The 21,381-nt window shown below is 44.7% G+C and overlaps 1 protein-coding gene across 1 annotated transcript in view; it reads left to right on the forward strand.

Moving 5' to 3' along the window:
* LOC120989266 (prostaglandin reductase 1-like) overlaps nucleotides 1-21,381 on the forward strand; it is an 87,170-nt gene that overhangs the window by 42,089 nt on the left and 23,700 nt on the right. The window contains exons 5-8 of the mRNA XM_040417256.1: nucleotides 12,057-12,224; nucleotides 13,664-13,781; nucleotides 16,230-16,385; nucleotides 16,990-17,095. Coding sequence (XP_040273190.1) covers nucleotides 12,057-12,224; nucleotides 13,664-13,781; nucleotides 16,230-16,385; nucleotides 16,990-17,095 — 548 coding nt within the window. The remainder of the gene's footprint in view (nucleotides 1-12,056; nucleotides 12,225-13,663; nucleotides 13,782-16,229; nucleotides 16,386-16,989; nucleotides 17,096-21,381) is intronic.

A 21,381-nucleotide genomic window follows, 5' to 3' on the forward strand; every position in this document is an offset into this window, starting at 1 on the left:
TAAGTAACTAACTGGCTGAGGAATAGAAAACAGAGGGTGGTTATGAACGGTACATACTCAGATTGGGTCACTGTCACTAGTGGAGTACCTCAGGAGTCAGTATTGGGCCCTATTCTCCAATATATTTATGATCTTGTAGAAGGCTTGCATAGTAAAATATCAATTTTCGCAGATGACACTAAACTGTGTAAAGTAATTAACACTGAAGAGGACAGTATACTACTACAGAGGGATCTGGATCGATTGGAGGCTTGGGCAGATACGTGGCAGATGAGGTTTAACACTGACAAATGTAAGGTTATGCACATGGGAAGAAATAATGCAAGTCACCCGTACATACTAAATGGTAAAATACTCGGTAATACTGACATGGAAAAGGATCTAGGAATTTTAATAAACAGCAAACTAAGCTGCAAAAAAGTGTCAGGCAGCTGCTGCCAAGGCCAATAAGATAATGGGTTGCATCAGAAGGGGCATAGATGCCCGTGATGAGAACATATTCCTACTACTTTACAAATCATTAGTCAGACCACACATGGAGTACTGTGTACAGTTCTGGGCTCCAGTGAACAAGGCAGACATAGCAGAGCTGGAGAGGGTCCAGAGGAGGGCAACTAAAGTAATAACTGGAATGGGGCAACTACAGTACCCTGAAAGATTATCAAAATTAGGGTTATTCACGTTAGAAAAGACGACTGAGGGGAGATCTAATTACTATGTATAAATATATCAGGGGTCAGTACAGAGATCTATCCCATCATCTATTTATCCCCAGGACTGTAACTGTGACGAGGGGACATCCTCTGCGTCTGGAGGAAAGAAGGTTTGTACACAAACATAGAAAAGGATTCTTTACGGTAAGAGCAGTGAGACTATGGAACTCTCTGCCTGAGGAGGTGGTGATGGTGAGTACAATAAAGGAATTCAAGAGGGGCCTGGATGTATTTCTAGAGTGTAATAATATTACAGGCTATAGCTACTAGAGAGGGGTCGTTGATCCAGGGAGTTATTCTGATTGCCTGATTGGAGTCAGGAAGGAATTTTTAATCCCCTAAAGTGAGGAAAATTGACTTCTACCTCACAGGGTTTTCCATTACGCCCCATGACAGCACCTGTGAGATCCTCCTCCTTCCAGGCAGGAAACAGGAACTTCCCAGATCTTTAAATTGGTCCCATGCCTTCCACCTTCAGTTCTTTCCTGTTTCCTGTCCAGGGACAGGAGGATTTCTTTCCAGGTCTATTTTCGGCTGCAGGATCTCTAGGGTTAAAACGAAACCTAGTGGAGGTACCTGTCGGCGTAAGTCTCCACTAGGAGCCGCTGAGAAGCCCGGCGTCTGCTGTTTTTTGCCTTCTTTGGTGCCATGGGGGGAATCCTGTTGCTGCCTTGTGACCCTGCCTGCCGGCGAAGTTGCGGCGTGAGGGGGGAGGTTTGTCTTCTCCTCTCATTGAGGCTGGCTGAGCTGGGCGTGCGCGTCGCACCGGAGGGTGACGCGTGCGTTCCACCGGCCGGAAGGGGAGGAGCTTAAACATGGCGGGCGCTGCGCGGCCCATTTGAAAAAGGGAACGCCGGCCAGCCAGCGTGGAGGGAGCAGCAGCAGGCAGATACTGACCGGACCGGACGCCAGGCGGCACCTGCAGCCCTCCATTGGCCCCCCTTGAGGCAGCATTATCATGCAAGAAGAGGGGGAAGTACAACAGCGCACCGACAGACAGGAGCAGCTTTTGGAACCAAGCATGGTACTCCTGGGGGTAAGAGGGGTTAACCCCCACCATCTCCCTTCGGGGAGTTATTATTATGGTCAGGTTAGACTGATTGGGCTGTTTTATTAAATGCAGGTTAAAGAAGCCCCAAAGAAAGCTTCCCACAAAAGAGCTAAAGAGTGTGGAATTTGCAAGAGGAAGTTGGATCCGTCTTACCCAAAAACATGTTGTCAATCATGTCTGGATAAGTTAGTGGCAGAGGAGTCGCCATCTTTATTGCAAAGTATCCAGGATTTAGTTAAAAACGAAGTACGTTCTTCTGTGGAGGAGTTTAAAAAATCCCTGCCTAGCTCATCCAGGCATAAGAGGGCCCAAAAGGCGATAGTGGAGGATTCTATGGACTCTGGGTCTGAGGAGGGCGCTATTGCAGACTCAGATTCCTCCTCTGAGGATTTGACAGGGAAGCCGTTATTTAGAGCGGAAAATACAGATCTACTATTGAAGGCGGTTAGATCCACGATTGAGCTTGAGGAAGAAAAGCAGTCCAGGTCTAGACCAGAGCTAATGTTTGAGAGCCTAAAGCCTAAAAAGTCTAGGGTGTTCCCCATTCAGGACTGTATCAAGGACCTGATTAAACGCGAATGGGAGAAGCCCGATAAAAAATTCTTTATCCCTAGAGCAGTCAGGAGAAAGTACCCCTTTGACGATCAAGAAGTATCAGCTTGGCAGGAGGTACCGAAGGTAGACTCTTCCGTAGCTAAGATAAATAAGAAGTCAGCTCTCCCGTTTGAGGATTTAGGGTCCCTTACAGATCCCATGGACAAAAGGGCTGATGCGTACTTAAGGAAGAATTGGGAAGCTTCCACTTCTGCCTTTAAACCAAATATAGCGACTACCTCGGTGGCAAGGTCATTAAAGCTCTGGTTGGAGGAATTAGAGTCTCATATAGAGAACAAGACTCCTTGGGATCAGCTGCTGGAGGCTATACCAACTATGTCCAGTGCAGTGGATTTCATCTCTGATGCCTCTGCTGATGCATTGAGGCTTTCCGCTAGGGCGGCTGCATTGTCCAATTCAGCCAGAAGGTCGTTATGGTTGAAAGGGTGGAAGGGCGATGTAGCTTCAAAATCTAAGCTCTGTGCCCTCCCTTGCCAAGGAGATTTTTTGTTTGGGTCAGCCTTAGATGATATTTTAGATAAGGCATCTGATAAGAAAAAAGGATTTCCAGCACTGTCCTTTCCTAAACAGGGGAAGCCATTTCGGATCAATGAAAGAAGGAAAGGTTTTGGGGATCAAAAGATAAGGAGGGAGTGGAGTTCTGATAAATCCAAAGGTGTGCTGTTTAAATCCAGACCTCAAACATCAAGTTCCACTCAACAATGACGCCAGACCCCAAGTAGGCGGTCGTCTTTCCTTATTTTTTCCGGCCTGGCGAAATATTACCGCAAGCGCCTGGATAAAGGGTGTTATAAGGGAAGGCTATCGCCTAGACTTCAAGAGACTACCACCCAGGACATTCAAAATTACTTCATTAAACCAAAATCCTCCAGAACAGGTGGCACCTTCGGAGGAAATAAACAACCTCCTGGAGAAGGTAGTCCTTGTTCCAGTCCCAAAGGACGAACAAGGAGGGGGTTTTTATTCAACCCCATTTCTGGTCCCCAAGCCCAACAGGCTGATGATAAATCTGAAGGGCCTAGTCTATGCTTTCCCTCCCATCACCCTATTGCCCAGAGTGATCCAGAAGATCAGGAGGGAACAGGCTACAGTGATACTAATAGCACCATTCTGGCCAAAAAGAGTTTAGGTTGCTTGGTTGAGGAGACTATCAATAGCCGATCCCTGGGTGCTTCCAGAAAGACAGGACCTATTATATCGGGGCCCTCTACGTCATCCGGAAGTCAAGAACCTCCACCTGACAGCTTGGATTTTGAGAGGACATTCTTCAGGTCTAGAGGCCTATCAGAACAAGTCATTGGGACTCTCCTGGCTAGTAGGAAAAAAGTCACCTCCGAAATCTATCTGAGAGTATGGAAAACCTTCCTTCGGTTTGCAGGTCCAGGCTTAGACTTGAGCTCACCCAACATCCCGTTAATTTTGAACTTTTTGCAGGAAGGCCTTAACAAAAAGCTTTAGCACTGAGTGTCCTGTTTGACTTTCGATTGGCTACTCATCCTTGGGTCAAAAGGTTCATTAGGGGGTCCTCTAGACTATGTCCTATAGTTAAATCTAAGTCAGCCCCATGGGACCTTAACCTGGTTCTTTCTGCTCTAACCAAGGCTCCGTTTGAGCCTCTGGGGGACATCCCCTTAAAGATGTTGTCCTATAAGACCGTATTTTTAGTGGCCATTACATCTGCCAGACGAGTAGGAGAGATGTCCGCCTTGTCCTCTTCCCCACCATATACTCAGATTCTGGAGGATAGGATTGTTTTTAAACCAGACCCTGCATTCCTGCCCAAAGTAGTGTCGGTATTCCATAAGTCTCAGGAGATAGTTCTCCCTTCCTTTTGTCAGGACCCAAAGAATGAAGGAGAAAGATCCTTTCATACTTTAGACGTAAGAAGGTGTGTCTGTGCGTATTTAGAGTCTACGAAGGACTTTAGAAAGACCCCGCAACTCTTTGTTCAATTTCAGGGTCAGAACAGGGGCTCAAAGGTTACAAGCCGTACCTTAGCCAGATGGATCAAGAGAGCGATAGGTTTGGCATATTCACTATCAGATTGTCAGGTCCCTTCAGATTTTTCAGCCCATTCCACCAGGGCAGTAGCCTCTTCCTGGGCAGAAAAAGGGTGTGCTACCATAGAACAAATCTGCTGGGCTGCAACGTGGAGTTCCCCCTTTACGTTTTACAAGCACTACAGGTTGGACCTTTCATCTGTGCAGGATATGTCTTTTGGGAGAAAGGTGCTGCAGGCTGTAGTCCCTCCCTAATAGTTATCTAGTCTAGTCTCTCACAGGTGCTGTCATGGGGCGTAATGGAAATACTTCAATTACTCTTACCGGTAATATGTTTTCCATGAGCCCATGACAGCACCTACATAATTCCCTCCCTTGAAAAAAAAAAAAAAAAGAGAGAAATTTACTCTTTAGTATGGTGCCAAAGAAGAGATATGCCTGGCATATATTTGGCGCAGAGTTTTTTTCTATTATGTTTTCTCGCCTATGTTGTTAGTTTTCACTATATATAGGTGTGTTGCTGGTCCCAGGAATCTTGTCAAATACTGAAGGTGGAAGGCATGGGACCAATTTAAAGATCTGGGAAGTTCCTGTTTCCTGTCCGGAAGGAGGAGGATCTCTCACAGGTGCTGTCATGGGCTCATGGAAAACATATTACCGGTAAGAGTAATTGAAGTATTTTTTGCCTTCCTCTGGATCAACTTGCAGGATACCAGGCCGAACTGGATGGACAAATGTCTTTTTTCGGCCTTATGTACTATGTTACTATGTTACTAGTACATGGGAGGACCACCGCAGCACATCTGGGATGATGACGAAACACAGGTGCCAACTGCTGTGGCTTTCTGCAGTGTGCAGACCGACAAGGAGGGCAGGGGTGAAGACTATGAGGTCCTCGACCCCACATGGAATCAAGGTCATGCGAGTGACCTATGTAGTTCGGAGGAAGAGGCGGTGGTCGCACAGAGCCACCAGCACAGCAGAAGAGGGAGCAGGGTGCAAAAGCGGAGCCGCCGTCCCCTAGACAGTACGCCTGCTACTGCCCACCGCAGCAAAGGACCGAGCACACCAAAGCCAGCTCCAAGGAGTTCCCTGGTGTGGTAGTTCTTCAGACAATGGGCTGACGACAAGACACAAGTGCAATCAGAGCCTGAAATGAGGCATAAACATTCTCAACCTGAGCACAACCGGCATGACCAGGCATCGAAGTGCAAAGCACGAGCTACAGTGGAGTAGACACCTCAAAAACCAAGAAAGGTCTCTGGCCCTTCCTCTTCTGCTGCAGTCTAGGCCTCTTCATCCACCTCTGGAGTGACAGTGCCACCTGCCACCCTGCAAACAGAGGATCTGCCAGCAACACCACCACCTGGGTCACCAAGCATCTCCACAATGTCCCACGGAAGCGTTCATCTCTCCGGAAGAGGAAGTACCCCCTACCCACCCGCGATCCCTGGCCCTGAATGCCAGCATTTCAAAATTACTGGCCTTTGAAATGCTGTCATTCCGTCTGGTGGAGACGGAGAGTTTTAAAAGCCTTATGGTGGTGGCTGTCTCACAGTACGTCGTACCCAGCCCCACTACTTTTCCAGGCGTGCTATCCCTTCCCTGCGCAACCAAGTGGGGGACAAAATCAGGTGTGCACTGCGCAACGCCATCTGTGGCAAGGTCCACCTAACTACGGATACGTGGACCAGTAAGCACGGTCAGGGATGTTATATCTCCCTAACAGAACACTGGGTAAATGCAGTGGCGGCTTGGCCTGAGGCGGATAGCAGTTTGGCGCATGTCCTTCCACCACCGAGGATTGCAGGGTGCTTTAGTTTGCCTCTTGTTGCTTCCTCCTCCTACTCCGCTTCCTCATCTGGTCAGCATAACACCTTCACCACCAACTTCAGCGCAGGCAATTTTAAAACTTATCTGTTTGGGGGACTAACCCCACACTGCGCAGCAGCTGTGAACGGGACTTGAACAACAGACCAATGAGTGGTTGGTGCTAGTGAGCCTCAAACCTGGCCTGGTGGTGTGCACTAATAAGCAAAATCTCGTAGCAAGTCTGCTGAATTTGGTGGTGCAGAGTTCCTTAAAAAAATTACCCTGATACTGTATGTCAGAGCTGCTGCATAAAGTGCGGGCCGTCTGTGCGTGCTTCTGGCCTTCTCACCCTGCTGCTGCTCGCCTGTCAGCACTGCAGCGTAACTTCCAGCTCACCGCCTCATGTGCGACGTGCCCACAAGGTGGAACTCCACCTTGCACATGCTGGCCAGACTGTGCGAGCAGCAGCAGGCGATAGTGGACTTTCAGCTGCAGCACGCACGGGTGAGTCGCTAGGCGGAACAGCACCACTTCACCACCAATGACTGGGCCTCCATGCGAGACCTGTGTTCCTTGTTGCGCTGTTTTGAGTACTCCACCAACATGGCCAGTGCCGATAACGCCGTTCTCAGCGTTGCTATCCCACTTCTATGCCTCCTTGAAAAAACGCTCCTGGGGATGATTGAAGAGGATGTGGCACAGGAGGAGGAGGAGGAGGAAGAGGGATCATTTCATAGGGTTTAAATTCGCCAATTTTTGGCTGTGATATACCCCTGCTCTACATAGTAGATAAGGAAATACATTTCACTAATTCGTCTGTTACATTGTTGGGTGACGAATGATCATCTTTTGCGCTAGAAAGTACTTTTGCGGCCTACACTGCATTTAGGACAGTACGAATCAGGTGAGGCTAGAACAAGTACAGACTATAGTAGATTGGGGGGCTGACAGTGCCTACAGTTCCTTCGCATGGTCTCCCACCCAGTTCCCTGCTGAAAGATCAGAGTTGGCACGTACAGCCCATGTCCATCTGTCTTTTAACTCACCCCCTTGCAAATCAGGCAAGCAGTCTGAGCCCCAAGTCATGCAGCAGTCTGTTATGCTTTTTGATGAGACTGCTGGCAGGGTTTCCGTGGGCCATCCACATAGCCCTGCCCCAGAAGTGGAAGAGATTGAGTGCACTGATGCCTAACCACTTATGTTTCAGGATGAGGACATTGGAAGACCACCTCAGCACGTCTCTGATGACAAAACACAAGTGCCAACTGCTGTGGCTTTCTGCAGTCTGCAGACCGACTAGGAGGGCAGTGGTAAAGAGTGGGTGGAAGATGATGTGGAGGATGATGAGATACTACAGTCGTGGCCAAAAGTTTTGAGAATGACACAAATATTAGTTTTCACAAAGTTTGCTGCTAAACTGCTTTTAGATCTTTTGTTTCAGTTGTTTCTGTGATGTAGTGAAATATAATTACACGCACTTCATACGTTTCAAAGGCTTTTATCGACAATTACATGACATTTATGCAAAGAGTCAGTATTTGCAGTGTTGGCCCTTCTTTTTCAGGACCTCTGCAATTAGACTGGGCATGCTCTCAATCAACTTCTGGGCCAATTCCTGACTGATAGCAACCCATTCGTTCATAATCACTTCTTGGAGTTTGTCAGAATTAGTGGGTTTTTGTTTGTCCACCCACCTCTTGAGGATTGACCACAAGTTCTCAATGGGATTAAGATCTGGGGAGATCTTAGTTATCACTTTTGCCTTATGACACGGTGCTCCGTCGTGCTGGAAAATGCATTGTTCTTCATCAAACTGTTGTTGGAAGAAGTTGCTGTTGGAGGGTGTTTTGGTACCATTTTTTATTCATGGCTGTGTTTTTGGGCAAAATTGTGAGTGAGCCCACTCCCTTGGATGAGAAGCAATCCCACACATGAATGGTCTCAGGATGCTTTACTGTTCGCATGACACAGGACTGATGGTAGCGCTCACCTTTTCTTCTCCCGACAAGCCTTTTTCCAGATGCCCCAAACAATCGGAAAGAGGCTTCATCGGAGAATATGACTTTGCCCCAGTCCTCAGCAGTCCATTCACCATACTTTCTGCAGAAGATCAATCTGTCCCTGGTGTTTTTTTTTTGAAAGAAGTGGCTTCTTTGCTGCCCTTCTTGATACCAGGCCATCTTCCAAAAGTCTTCGCCTCACTGTGCGTGCAGATGCGCTCACACCTGCCTGCTGCCATTCCTGAGCAAGCTCTGCACTGGTGGCACTCCGATCCCGCAGCTGAATCCTCTTTAGGAGACGATCCTGGCGCTTGCTGTACTTTCTTGGACGCCCTGAAGCCTTTTTAACAAGAATTGAACCTCTTTCCTTGAAGTTCTTGATGATCCTATAAATTGTTGATTGAGGTGCAATCTTAGTAGCCACAATATCCTTGCCTGTGAAGCCATTTTTAGGCAACGCAATGATGGCTGCACGTGTTTCTTTGCAGGTCGCCATGGTTAACAATGGAAGAACAATGATTTCAAGCATCACCCTCCTTTTAACATGTCAAGTCTGCCATTTTAACCCAATCAGCCTGACCTAATGATCTCCAGCCTTGTGCTCGTCAACATTCTCTCCTGAGTTAACAAGACGATTACTGAAATGATCTCAGCAGGTCCTTTAATGACAGCAATGAAATGCAGTGGGAAGGTTTTTTGGGGATTAAGTTAATTTTCATGGCAAAGAAGGACTATGCAATTCATCTGATCACTCTTCATAACATTCTGGAGTATATGCAAATTGCTATTATAAAAACTTAAGCAGCAACTTTTCCAATTTCCAATTTGTCATTCTCAAAACTTTTGGCCACGACTGTAGACCCCACATGGAATAAAGGTCATGCGAGTGACCTGTCTAGTACGGAGGAAGAGGCGGTGGTCGCACAGAGGCACCAGCACAGCAAAAGAGGGAGCAGGGTGCAAAAGCGTCTGTTACATTCTTGGGTGACATTTTACAATTTTTGCTGTTAATAAACCCCTGTTCTGCATAGGTGACAGGGACATAAATTTCAAAAAATCGTCTGTAAAATTCTCAGGTGACATTTTACCATTTTTTGCCGTATACAAAACCCTGCTCTGCATAGGTGACAGGGACCTAATTTTTGTAAAATCGTCTGTTCAATTGGTGGGTGATATTAACCCATTTTTGCCGATTAAAAACTTCTGCTCTGCATAGGGACTTAAATTTCTAAAATTTGTCTTTTAATTGGCCCTTTCATTCGATTCTTTCTCTTTAATAGCTTGTCCCACATTTGAGCTTGATCACATTGGAGCCATTGACCTCCCTTGGATGTGGTATCTTTCTCACGCTCCCTCTCCGGTGTGGAACCCTGATTCGCCGCTAACCGTGATCAACATGGTAGGCACAGAAAAGAATATCGAAAGTTGATAGAGCAGATATCCAATTGGATCGTGGACATCACCTGGGACGTGCAACATGGTGGAGCAGTATGTGTGCACACGCCTACATGTACTGACTGATGGGTCTGCCCTCTTCAACTTCTGGGTCTCCAAATTGGGCACATGACCTGAGCTTGCCCTTTACCCCTTGGAGGTGCTGGCCTGCCCTGAAGCCAGTGTATTGTCTGAACGCGTGTTTAGCATGACTGTAGGGGGTTATCACAGGTTATATTTCCCAATATTTTGGGGTGTACCCTAATTTTAAAAATAAAATTTAAAACCAAAAACCAGTGTAGGCTACCTCCTCCTCCACTTACACCGCCACATCCACCGCCTCCTCAACCTCCTACTCCTTATGGACCTCGTCCTCCTAGATCAAGATTATAATTTTTTATTTTTGCAGTACGCCAGTCCTTCAGGGGGAGCGAGAGTGAGGTCACGGGGGTCAGTAGACAGACCGAGGGTTGCTCTTAGTACTTAGTTTGTAGTAATACTCTGGGCAGGCGTACAGTCAGTGATGAAGAGGCTGGCACGGAGATCCTCTGGGGCGCTCTTGATAGGTGAGGTGCCCTGGGTGTTGAAGGTTTAGCGTGCCTGTGGCAAGATCCCTTACAGTTCGTGACGCAAGTGCCGGTAACGGTGGCACACCGATTGTTAGGAGGAATAATGGAGGTACACACGATTGCAGTGAACTAGAATTCTTCTTTACTGAACAGTTCAAACTATGTACAAACTCCAAACAGTTCCATATGAAGAAGATTAGCAACAAGCAGGCTTTACATAGGTGGCAGGTAGAATCCTAGCAAGGTGACTGAGAGGGAAATAAACCTCACAGATCAGGCTGTACTTTCTGAAGATCCCGTTGGGCATTCTCCAAGGCCCTTATGCCTAATAGCTGGCTTTATCCTTGGGTAGGGAAACCTCCTCTGGCATAAATTCTCTTGCTAACAATAAACTTCTGCCTCTCAGCTTTCCACTTGGCTGGATAGGATCAGCACTGCTCTGGACTCTGCAGGGTGCAGGATAACTCCGGAGGAAACTCCCCTCCTGGATTAACCTCTGAGCTTCACTTACTCAGGACTTCAGGCAGGCTAGACTGAACTTGCTTAGCCTCCTGGGCTAGACTCAACTCCCACTTCCTGTCTGGGCCTAACTATATATACCAGGGGGTTCCCTAGCTCCCTCTACAGCTCCGGAGGAGAAAATACACCCCTAGCAGGCCTGGCACACGGGAAATACCAGGGAAATATGCAGTCATACAATACAAAATACAATAAGCAATCTCCCACAGGAGGTGGGGAACAACATGACCCAATTGACCCTTAGTAGTGCCCACCTTTATGTAGTGGGACATTACATTTTTACAAATTTTATGTTATTTAAAGTCATTTCCCTATCCACGTTTGTTTGCAGAGCACTTGCCATGCTCTTACCCACATTTTGCTGGCATTTGCAGCCCTCTAGCCCTTTCCATCACATTTTTAGAGCCATTTGAGTGCTCAAAAGTTCGGGTCCCAATTGACTTCAATGGGGTTCGGGTCCCGAACTAACTTTTTTGTGAAGTTCGGCCGAACCCGAACATCCAGGTGTCCGCTCAACTCCTAAGTAGTAGTAGTATAAGACCTGTAACATTAGAGTAATAAATGTACCGTAGTAAAAGTGGGGGGGGGGGGGGGGAAATGCCCCTGCGTCTTATGGGGCGAATGCTGCCATTTTACATCGCAGTCTGACTTGCGAGCATCCGGAGCAGGCAGAGCGGCTGGCAGCGTTACGTCACTCACTGACCTTGCACGCCTGCTCCTCCCACTTTATGAATGGAGCAGGCGCGCAACGTTGGTGACTGACGTTACACTGCCAGCCGCTCTGCCTGCTCCGGATGCTCGTTCGTAAATGCTGATACAGGGGAGAGCGCAACTTTAGTTAAAGTTAAGAGGCTAAGGATTACTGTTTAGAAATACTGTTGTGAGCGGCGGGGCCCGGGGGAATCTGTGGATGACACGTATATAGCAGTTCCTCCACCCCATAATAGTGCCATCCACAGATCCCCCCCCACCCCATAATAGTGCCACCCACAGATGCCCCCCCATAACAGTGCCATTGACAGATCCCTCACATAACAGTGCCATCCACAGATCCCCCATAATAGTGTCATGCACAGACAACCATTAGTTCAAAACCCACCAAAAGCACACCTTTTGGTTAAGAAAATGTTTTTTTCCTATTTTCCTCCTCAAAAACTTAGGTGCGTCCTATAGGGCGAAAAATACGGTACTTTGTCTACCTCATCTTTTCTACCCAACCTATTTAGAAACAGTTTTATACAGTAGCAGTCATTAATAAAATTGTAAAAAAAAAAGTGGTCCTGGTATCCTAAATTATGTTAAAGGGTGCTTGTTTTGAAAACTAAACTTTTTTTGTCATTTAGGATAATAGAAAGCAAAAATTCAGCATTCACAGTGGGTGGATATTATGTTGGAAACTCTGGCTGGACAACACACTTTATATCTAACGGCAAAGATCTGCGTCCACTGCCTTCTGAATGGCCTGGATCTCTGCCCAGATCACTGACTCTCGGAACAGTAGGCATGCCTGGGTAAGCTTTTATTTAATGTTGATTTGATCTGGTTTACACGGGGCAGTTTTGGTTTTGAGGGAATTTTAAAGGGAACCTGACAGGTTATTTGGTCTAGCGTTTCTAAAGGCGGAATAAAGTAGTGACAGACATGCTGACATCATGAGTTGTACCCCATATACCTGTATACATGGACCCTGCGCCCTCTATACACTGCTGTACCCCATATACCTTTATACATGGACCCTGCACCCCGTATACACTGCTGTACCTCATATACCTGTATACATGGACCCTGCACCCCGTATACACTGCTGTACCCCATATACCTGTATACAGTACATGGACCCTGCACCCCGTATACACTGCTGTACCTCATATACCTGTATACATGGACCCTGCACCCCGTATACACTGCTGTACCCCCATATACCTTTATACATGGACTCTGCACCCCGTATACACTCCTTTACCCCATATACCTGTATACATGGACCCTGCAGCTGCACCCCGTATACACAGCTGTACCCCATATACCTTTATACTTGGACCCTGCACCCCGTATACCCCGCTTTAAAGGGGTAGTCTGGTTGTTTGAGGTTATCCCCTATCCACTGGAAAAAGGGGGCATGGCTGGGGAGGAGCCAGGGCAGTTAGTGGGATGGGCAAAAGGTGGTAGTGGGCGGGGCTGGGGCCCATTTCAGACTCTTGCTATGAGGCCCAATGATTTCTATGTACGCCCTGACTTGTGTGTTAGCAAACTTTGAAAACTTGATACTTTAAACTTTTTTCATGGCCTGCAAGGAGTCCAACAATGATCATGATATGCAGGAAATTCCCTGCCGGCAGCTTGACAGATTCTCCCTATTATCCATTCAGCATGTGCCAGCAGCAGCTCTTACATAATACTATTTGAGACTTACAGATTTTATCTGTAACAGTGTAGAGGGCATAGGCCATATTAAATTAAATATCAATGGGGCACGTGATAAAAGAATATGTAGTGTACCGTATATGTCAAGTTTATAGCTAGTTAGTGTTATATGCCAGGGAAGGCAGCACTTTGCTTGCAACTCTCCACATATAACTCTCCCCACCCACGCTGTTTGTACTGTGCCCAGGGGTGGATTGGCCATAGACTTTACAGGGAAATTTCCCGGTGGGCCGATGCCCAGGGAGCCGCCTGAGCACTCCTCGTGGCCAGCCAGTGGAAGTCTTTGGGGATGTATTTTGTGCTGCGAGCAGTATTTTGTGATGGACTATGGTATTTGGCTCTGTTGGGGTGGTATAATGTGCCACAATTGCTGGCTCTGCCTTCCATCAATTTGGACCTGACTTCAAAACGGTACCACTTTTAGTATTTTTTCCAGGGCCACTTTAAGTTCCCAGTCCGCCCCTGACTGTGTCACTGGTGTGTTTTAGACTTTGTGATTTATCAGCACTATTCTGTATTTTATTAGTTTAACTGCATATTTTGGCCTTTTGGAAATCTGCAATCCTAAGGAAGGAGATGTAGTTCTTGTCAATAGTGCTGCTGGAGCAGTCGGATCAGTTGTAGGACAGATCGCCAAGATAAAAGTAAGTAAACGTGAAAGCTAACACACTGTTTTTCATTAAAACTTAATTTATTTCATAGTGCATTTCAGATGACTTTCTTCCAAACCTGGTAAAATTAAGATGGCATTTTGTTTTACTGTCCTGTAGTTAATAGTTAAAGGCATTGGGCCATCTCACATTTTGATGGCATATCAGTAGAATATGTCACCAATGTCCGATTGGTGCGGGTCCCACCTCTAGAGATAGATACAGGGCCGCCAACGGGAAGGAGGGTGCATTGCACAAGTGCGGCCACCATTCACTTCTATGGGAGTACCAAAAATAGCTGTGCGCCGGCTCGGTTATTTCCGGAACTCTTGGAGAGGTGGCAGTGTCTGCACTGTGCACTCTCCATTCGCTTCTATGGGAGTTCCAGAAATAGCCAAGAATACTCGGTTCTTTTTAGAACTTCCATAAAAGTTAATGGAGAGCATGTCTCATGTGCAGTGCACTCTCCTTCACTTTGCAGGCCCCATTCTAGAGATAGGTGCTGGTCCCAGAGGTCAGACACACATCTATTGGACATTGGTGGCATATCCTAGTGATATGCCACCAAAGAGTGAGATGGACCAACCCCTTTAATGCTATTCTGTTTCACATTGCAAGCATCACAGACAACTTACTGTTACATTGTTGTGACCAAACACTGTTGCTTGACCTCTTTTGATGAAAGTCTCCATAACTGGCAGCAATAAATTGCCACGATCATGTAATGTCACTATTGATGACACATTTTTATGTCCCAAATAGTTTATAAATTCTGGAAGTGCCATTTTGTCAGAAAATCCTTAAATGTTTTAATTGTAAGAAATTAAGTTGATGCAATTAGAGGGATGTATCACCTTTGTTCTTGTGTGTTTTTTTTTTTCTTAATTGACTCTGGATCTGTGATATCACCTGTTTGAAATGTTGAATTCTGTGTTCTGTAGAGAGGTTAATGATTAACAATAAAAAAAAAAATACAAAAAAAGAATTGAGGTGAATTTTTAGTTAAGAAAGTGTTGCATGGCATATTTTATAAACTGTCCCAGCTTTGCTCTATTTTTAAACCTCAGGGTGGTGAACAGGCTGAGGTATAGAAGTGGCCAGCCTAAACAAAGAAGTCATTATTGTAATGTCATCCAAGGGCAAGCACATGATTAAAGGTGTTTTACAAGACTTTTTATTTTACTAATGACTAGGGATGAGCGAATCGAACATCCGAAGTCGATTCGCATAAGACTTAGTTCTAATACTGTACCTCTGGATAGGTCATTAGTATCTGATTGGTGGGGTCTGACACCCGGGACCCCCACAGATCTGTTGCATGAAAAGGCACCGGTGCTCCCAGTAGCGCTGATGCCTTCTCTCAGTTCAACAAGCACAGCACCACACATTGTATAGTGGCTGTGATTGGTATCGCAGCTCAGCCACATTCATTTTAATAAGGCTAAGCAGCACCTTGGCCATGTGACTAATGAACGTGATATATGGCCTAGATAAAACTGCGAGAATGTGGTGGGGCTACTGCGAGTGCTGGTGCCTTTTCAAACAGCTGATCGACAGGGGTCCAGAGTGTTGGATCCCTACTGATCAGATACTGATAGCCAATCCAAAGAATAGGCCATCAGCTAAAAAAAAAAAACTTGGAAAACCCTTTTAAACACAGGAGTGAGCTCTTCAATAGGGTGTTGGTGTCCTTAAAGTGTACTGGCTGTGCTAGAATGGTAAGTCAGAGCCTTTATTTATTTCTGGCTGGGTGCTATATTCTGGACAGCTTGGGATCTCGCACAGTGGCCAGACTTACTAATCCTAAAGATGGCGTAAGCTTAGACAGGCTGTCTTACCCTGCACAAGATTTATCACAGGGGCTCCAGCAGGATGATAAATGTGGTACAGGGATAGCCACTCTGACTCTATATCAACTAATGGTTGGCTTTTCAGATGCAAAATTGTGATTTATTTTTATTTATTTTAACGCAAAATTGTGTATCTTAAGCCCTGCCCTTTCCTACAAAGATCCACCCCTTTCCACTAAGTCTTATCTCCTTGTCATGTGTGTCAAAAAGAGAGTGTAGCAGCCCTACATGCTCCAAATTGCACCAACTTATGCCACTTTTTAGACAAATTTTTGTGAATGTTTTAGTCCTAAACTGTGTTCATTATGACACCAGAAACAAAGGGGAGATTTATCAAACTGGTGTAAAGTAGAACTAGCTTAGTTGCCCATAGCAACCAATCAGATTCCACCTTTCATTTTTCATAGCTTTTTTGGAAAATGAAAGGTGGAATCTGATTGCTTGCTATGGGCAAATCAAACTGGTGTGAAGTACAACAGGTTTAGAAGTCTTCTCAGTATTTTGTTCCTTTTATTCTGAAGGTTGTCTAAAAGTGGAGTGTGGGCCCGTCCAATATCAAAATGTCATATGCAATTTTTGTATTTTTCCTTAGGGCTGTAAGGTAGTGGGATCTGCTGGTTCAGATGACAAAATCCAATATTTAAATGAAATTGGCTTTGATGAAGCTTTTAACTATAAGACAGTGAGTTCTTTGGAAGAAGCCCTGAAGAAGGCATCTCCAGAAGGCTATGACTGCTATTTTGAGAATGTAAGTTTTGCGCTCTCTTGTATTGGGGAGGTAGGGGGAAAACTAAGCCACTTGAATTTAGAATAAAATGTGTATATGAGTAATAACGCTATATCTGACCATAGTATGACTTTTCTTATCTGGTATATTTTAGCAGCTTTCTCTTTTGCATGCTATATCTCTAATTCTCAGTTGGATCTAAGCTGGTGGGTGGAAACTAACCGCACCCCATATAATACCCCTAGAGATAACAAATTTGGCTCCATAATTCTGTTTCACTCAGAATCGCGGAAAAGTACAGTATGGAATATCATAGAGAAGTACTGGGCTAGTATAGATGTGAATAAAACACTTGAGTGCTATATAGTATTTACTGTTCGCTGCTGAATCATGTCTGTACTGGTCTGGGAGTTCTATGTAATGATGTAATCTGTAGCTATCATCTCCTATATCCGAGGGTGCATATATTAGTGAGACCTTATAGATGAATTAGATTAGTTTTGAATAACCAAGAACATTTAAGAATGAAGTAGCAATGTCAAAAAATTGATTTGGGACAAGCAAAAAAAGTTGACTACAAATACACAATATATTAAACAAACACATTTTGTTCTTTACTCTGTAGGTTGGTGGGAAATTTTCCGATGCTGCACTACCACAAATGAAGGATTTTGGAAGAATTGCTGTCTGTGGTGTGATATCCATGTATAATGATGCAGTGCCTCCATCAGGTAAATTTCTATGGCTGTTAATCAGTTTAATTCATGTATTAAATGGGTTTGGCAAAAATGGGGAGGGTTTTGGCAACCTCTTGGCCGGACCTGTAAAGAGAAGCTTACTTACCTGCTCCCTGGTGCTGGCTCTCTGCTCCTTCTCTTCCAGCTCTGCTGGGCTCCCTTGCTAAAAACATTTACTTTGACATTGCCATGGCCAGTGATTGGCTGCAGGCAATGTCAAACCGGATGCTTACAGAGAGGGAGCCCAGTGGCGCATCTTTTACAGGTCCAGCCAAGTAGAGGGGTTGACTAAAAAAACAATTCTTGCACAACCCATTTAAGGACTAGGCTACACTACTTAATTTGAGGCTTCACCGGTTGTGTGGCAGAAACTGAATTGCACTATTTATTACCCAAGATACTGCTGCACATATTTTTTTCATAATTACTTGAATGAACTGAACTTCGGCATTCGAAATTATATCCTCTAATTTCAGCTATTTCAGGTGCATGCTAAATTAATCTTTTAATGATCCTGAAAACATTCCAGCTACATAGCAAAGGTCCTATAGAGAGTCCCATAATAACATCTAAGATACATTCATGTAATTCATTCTCTCTACTTGTTAGACAAACCCAAATGTGGGAGATCACCTTTAAATTAAAACTTGTGCAGTATATTCAGCTAACATTTAAGTCACCTAATAAAATTGCTGGGTTAGTATGGTTAGGGTCAAGCTATCCATGGCTCTACTGTGGTAGTGGTTACTGAAAATGAAAGAAATATTTACATATGTAACATGTGGCATCTTTCCTTTAATTTAACAAAAGAAATCTGCAGACCTAATGAATGTCAAGCTTTTAAATTTTTGTAAATTCAACTGAAAATAGATGTATTTCTTACCAACACTTTAAGAGGCACAGTGGCCTAGATTTACTCTATTAATGTCTGTTATAGATGCATCAATTTTTGCAGACAGATTTCTCTGTTTCTACACTTTTCCAAATACATGACAAGGGGCAGGGCTTAGTGGAGATTCATGGGAAAGGGTGAAGGGCCTAATATGCCTCATTTTGGCACCAAAATTGAGCCAGAATCTGGCTTAAAAATCTACTTCAAAGTAAGCCAACCAATAGTTGGTATAGAGTCAGAGAAAAGAGTCTGTCCCTGCACCAGATTTAGCATCCAGCCTGTGCCATTGTGATAAATCTGGTGCAGGTCTGGACAGTCGGCCTACGTTTGTTATCTTTAGGATTATTAAATTTAAAAAAAGCCAGAATTTTTAGCATATCCAACACCAAAAAAAAAGCGATCAATTACAAGTTATCAATATCTCTTATGTACACCAAAATGATACCAGTGAAAATTACAAGTCACAAAAATCAAGCCCTCACACAGTTCCTTATAAAGAAAAATAAAAAGGATATGGGTCTTGGGATGTAGAGATGCAAAACCATTTTTTTAAGTGGTTTTATCGTGCAAAAGTAATAACTTAACCACCTCAGCTCCCCTAGCTTAAACCCCCTTAAAGGGTTTCTATCACTTCGTATGACATAATTAGCTGTCAGACACTAGCGATCCGCTAGTGTCTGCTCTGGCCAACCATCCTAATATAACAGCTTTTGGGGCAGCCGTTTTGCTAAAAAAAGAACTTTAATAAATATGCTAATGAGCCTCTAGGTGCTATGTGGGCGTCATTAGCACCTAGAGGCTCCGTCTACCTTCATAAATAGCCACCGCCCAGCGCGTCCCTCCAGCCCGCCCATCTCCTGCTGAATGCGATCCTCCGTGTGACGCAGCGGATGAATTCTCGCGCATGCGCCGTGCGCGGCTGTATTCGGCGCATGCGCAGTGAATGTCTGACCGCTTCCCTGCTCAGACATCTCCACTGCGCCTGTTCCTTGGAGCACTATGACGTCATCGGCGCAGGCGCAGTGGAGATGTCTGCGCAGGGAAGCGGTCAGACATTCACTGCGCATGTGCCGAATACAGCCGCGCACGGCGCATGCGCGAGAATTCGTCCGCTGCGTCACACGGAGGATCGCATTCAGCAGGAGATGGGCGGGCTGGAGGGACGCGCTGGGCGGTGGCTATTTATGAAGGTAGATGGAGCCTCTAGGTGCTAATGACGCCCACATAGCACCTAGAGGCTCATTAGCATATTTATAAAAGTTCTTTTTTTAGCAAAACGGCTGCCCCAAAAGCTGTTATATTAGGATGGTTGGCCAGAGCAGACACTAGCGGATCGCTAGTCTCTGAGAGCTAATTATGTCATACGAAGTGATAGAAACCCTTTAATGACCAGACCACTTTTTACAATTCTGCACTACACTACTTTCACGGTTTATTGCTTGGTCATACAACTTGCAACCCAAATTAATTTTACCTCCTTTTCTTCTCACTAATAGACCTTTCATTTGGTGGTATTTCATTGCTGCTGACATTTTTACTTTTTTTGATATTAATCAAAATTGACCGAAATCTTTGCAAAAAAATGACATTTTTCACTTTCTGTTTTTTTTCAAATAAAACTACGTTTCTATATTAATTTTTCTCTAAATTTATTGTTCTACATGTCTTTGATAAAAAAAAAATGCAATAAGTGTATATTTAATGGTTTGCGCAAAAGTTATAGCGTTTACAAACTATGGTGCAAAAATGTGAATTTCCGCATTTTGAAGCAGCTCTGACTTTCTGAGCACCTGTCATGTTTCCTGAGGTTCTACAATGCCCAGACAGTAGAAACACCCCACAAATGACCCCATTTCGGAAAGTAGACACCCTAAGGTATTCGCTGATGGGCATAGTGAGTTCATGGAAGTTTTTATTTTTTGTCACAAGTTAGCGGAAAATGATTATTTTTATATATTTTTTTATTTATTTTTTCTTACAAAGTCTCATATTCCACTAACTTGTGACAAAAAATAAAATTTACATGAACTCGCCATGCCCCTCACGAAATACCTTGGGGTGTCTTCTTTCCAAAATGGGGTCACTTGTGGGGTATTTATACTGCCCTGGCATTTTAGGGGCCCTAAAGCGTGAGAAGTAGTTTGGAATCCAAATGCGTAAAAAATGCCCTGTGAAATCGGAAAGATACTCATTGGAATTTGGGCCCCTTTGCGCACCTAGGCTGTAAAAAAGTGTCACATGTGGTATCGCCGTACTCAGGAGAAGTAGGGCAATGTGTTTTGGGGTGTATTTTTGCATATACCCATGCTGGGTGAGAGAAATATCTCTGTAAAAGACAACTTTTCCCATTTTTTTTTTTTATACAAAGTTGTCATTTTACAGATATTTCTCTCACCCAGCATGGGTATATGTAAAAATACACCACAAAACGCATTGCCCTACTTCTCCTGAGCACGGCGATACCACATGTGTGACACTTTTTTGCAGCCTAGGTGCACAAAGGGGCCCAAATTCCAATGAGTACCTTTTTAGGAGGGCATTTTTAGACATTTGGATTCCAGACTTCTCACGCTTTAGGGCCCCTAAAATGCCTGGGCAGTATAAATACCCCACATGTGACCCCATTTTGGAAAGAAGACACCCCAAGGTATTCCGTGAGGGGCATGGCGAGTTCCTAAAATATATATTTTTTTTGTCACAAGTTAGCAGAAAATGATTATTTATTATTTATTTTTTCCTTACAAAGTTACATATTCCACTAACTTGTGACAAAAAATAAAATTTTACATGAACTCCCCATGCCCCTCATGAAATACCTTGGGGTGTCTTCTTTCCAAAATGGGATCATTTGTGGGGTGTTTGTACTGCCCTGGCATTTGAGGGTCTCCACAATCATTACATGTATGGCCAGCATTAGAAGTTTCTGCTATTCTCCTTATATTTAGCATACGGGTAATGAGATTTTTTTTTTTCGTTCAGCCTCTGGGCTGAAAGAAAAAATGAACTGCACAGATTTCTTCATTCGCATCGATCAATGTGGATGAAAAAAATCTCCTGCCAAAAAATGTGCAAAAAAAGAGGGGAAAGGCGTCTGCCAGGACATAGGAGCTCCGCCCAACATCCAAACCCACTCAGCCCGTATGCCCTGGCAAACCCGATTTTCTTCATTCACATCAATCGATGTGGATGAATAAATCATTACCGGAATTTTTATTTTTATTTTTTATATACCAAGTGTTTGCCAAAGCATATGAACACCGCCCCTCAGCTCATAAGCCTCGGCAAACGTATCTTTTTTACTGCAGAGGAGAAATCTCGTCTTGCAGCGCCGCATACACTGACTTTTGTGTAATCTGACAGCAGCGCAATGCTCCTGTCAGAATGCACA

The sequence above is a fragment of the Bufo bufo genome, chromosome 2 (assembly GCF_905171765.1).
Source record: "Bufo bufo chromosome 2, aBufBuf1.1, whole genome shotgun sequence".
Lineage (NCBI taxonomy): Eukaryota > Metazoa > Chordata > Amphibia > Anura > Bufonidae > Bufo > Bufo bufo.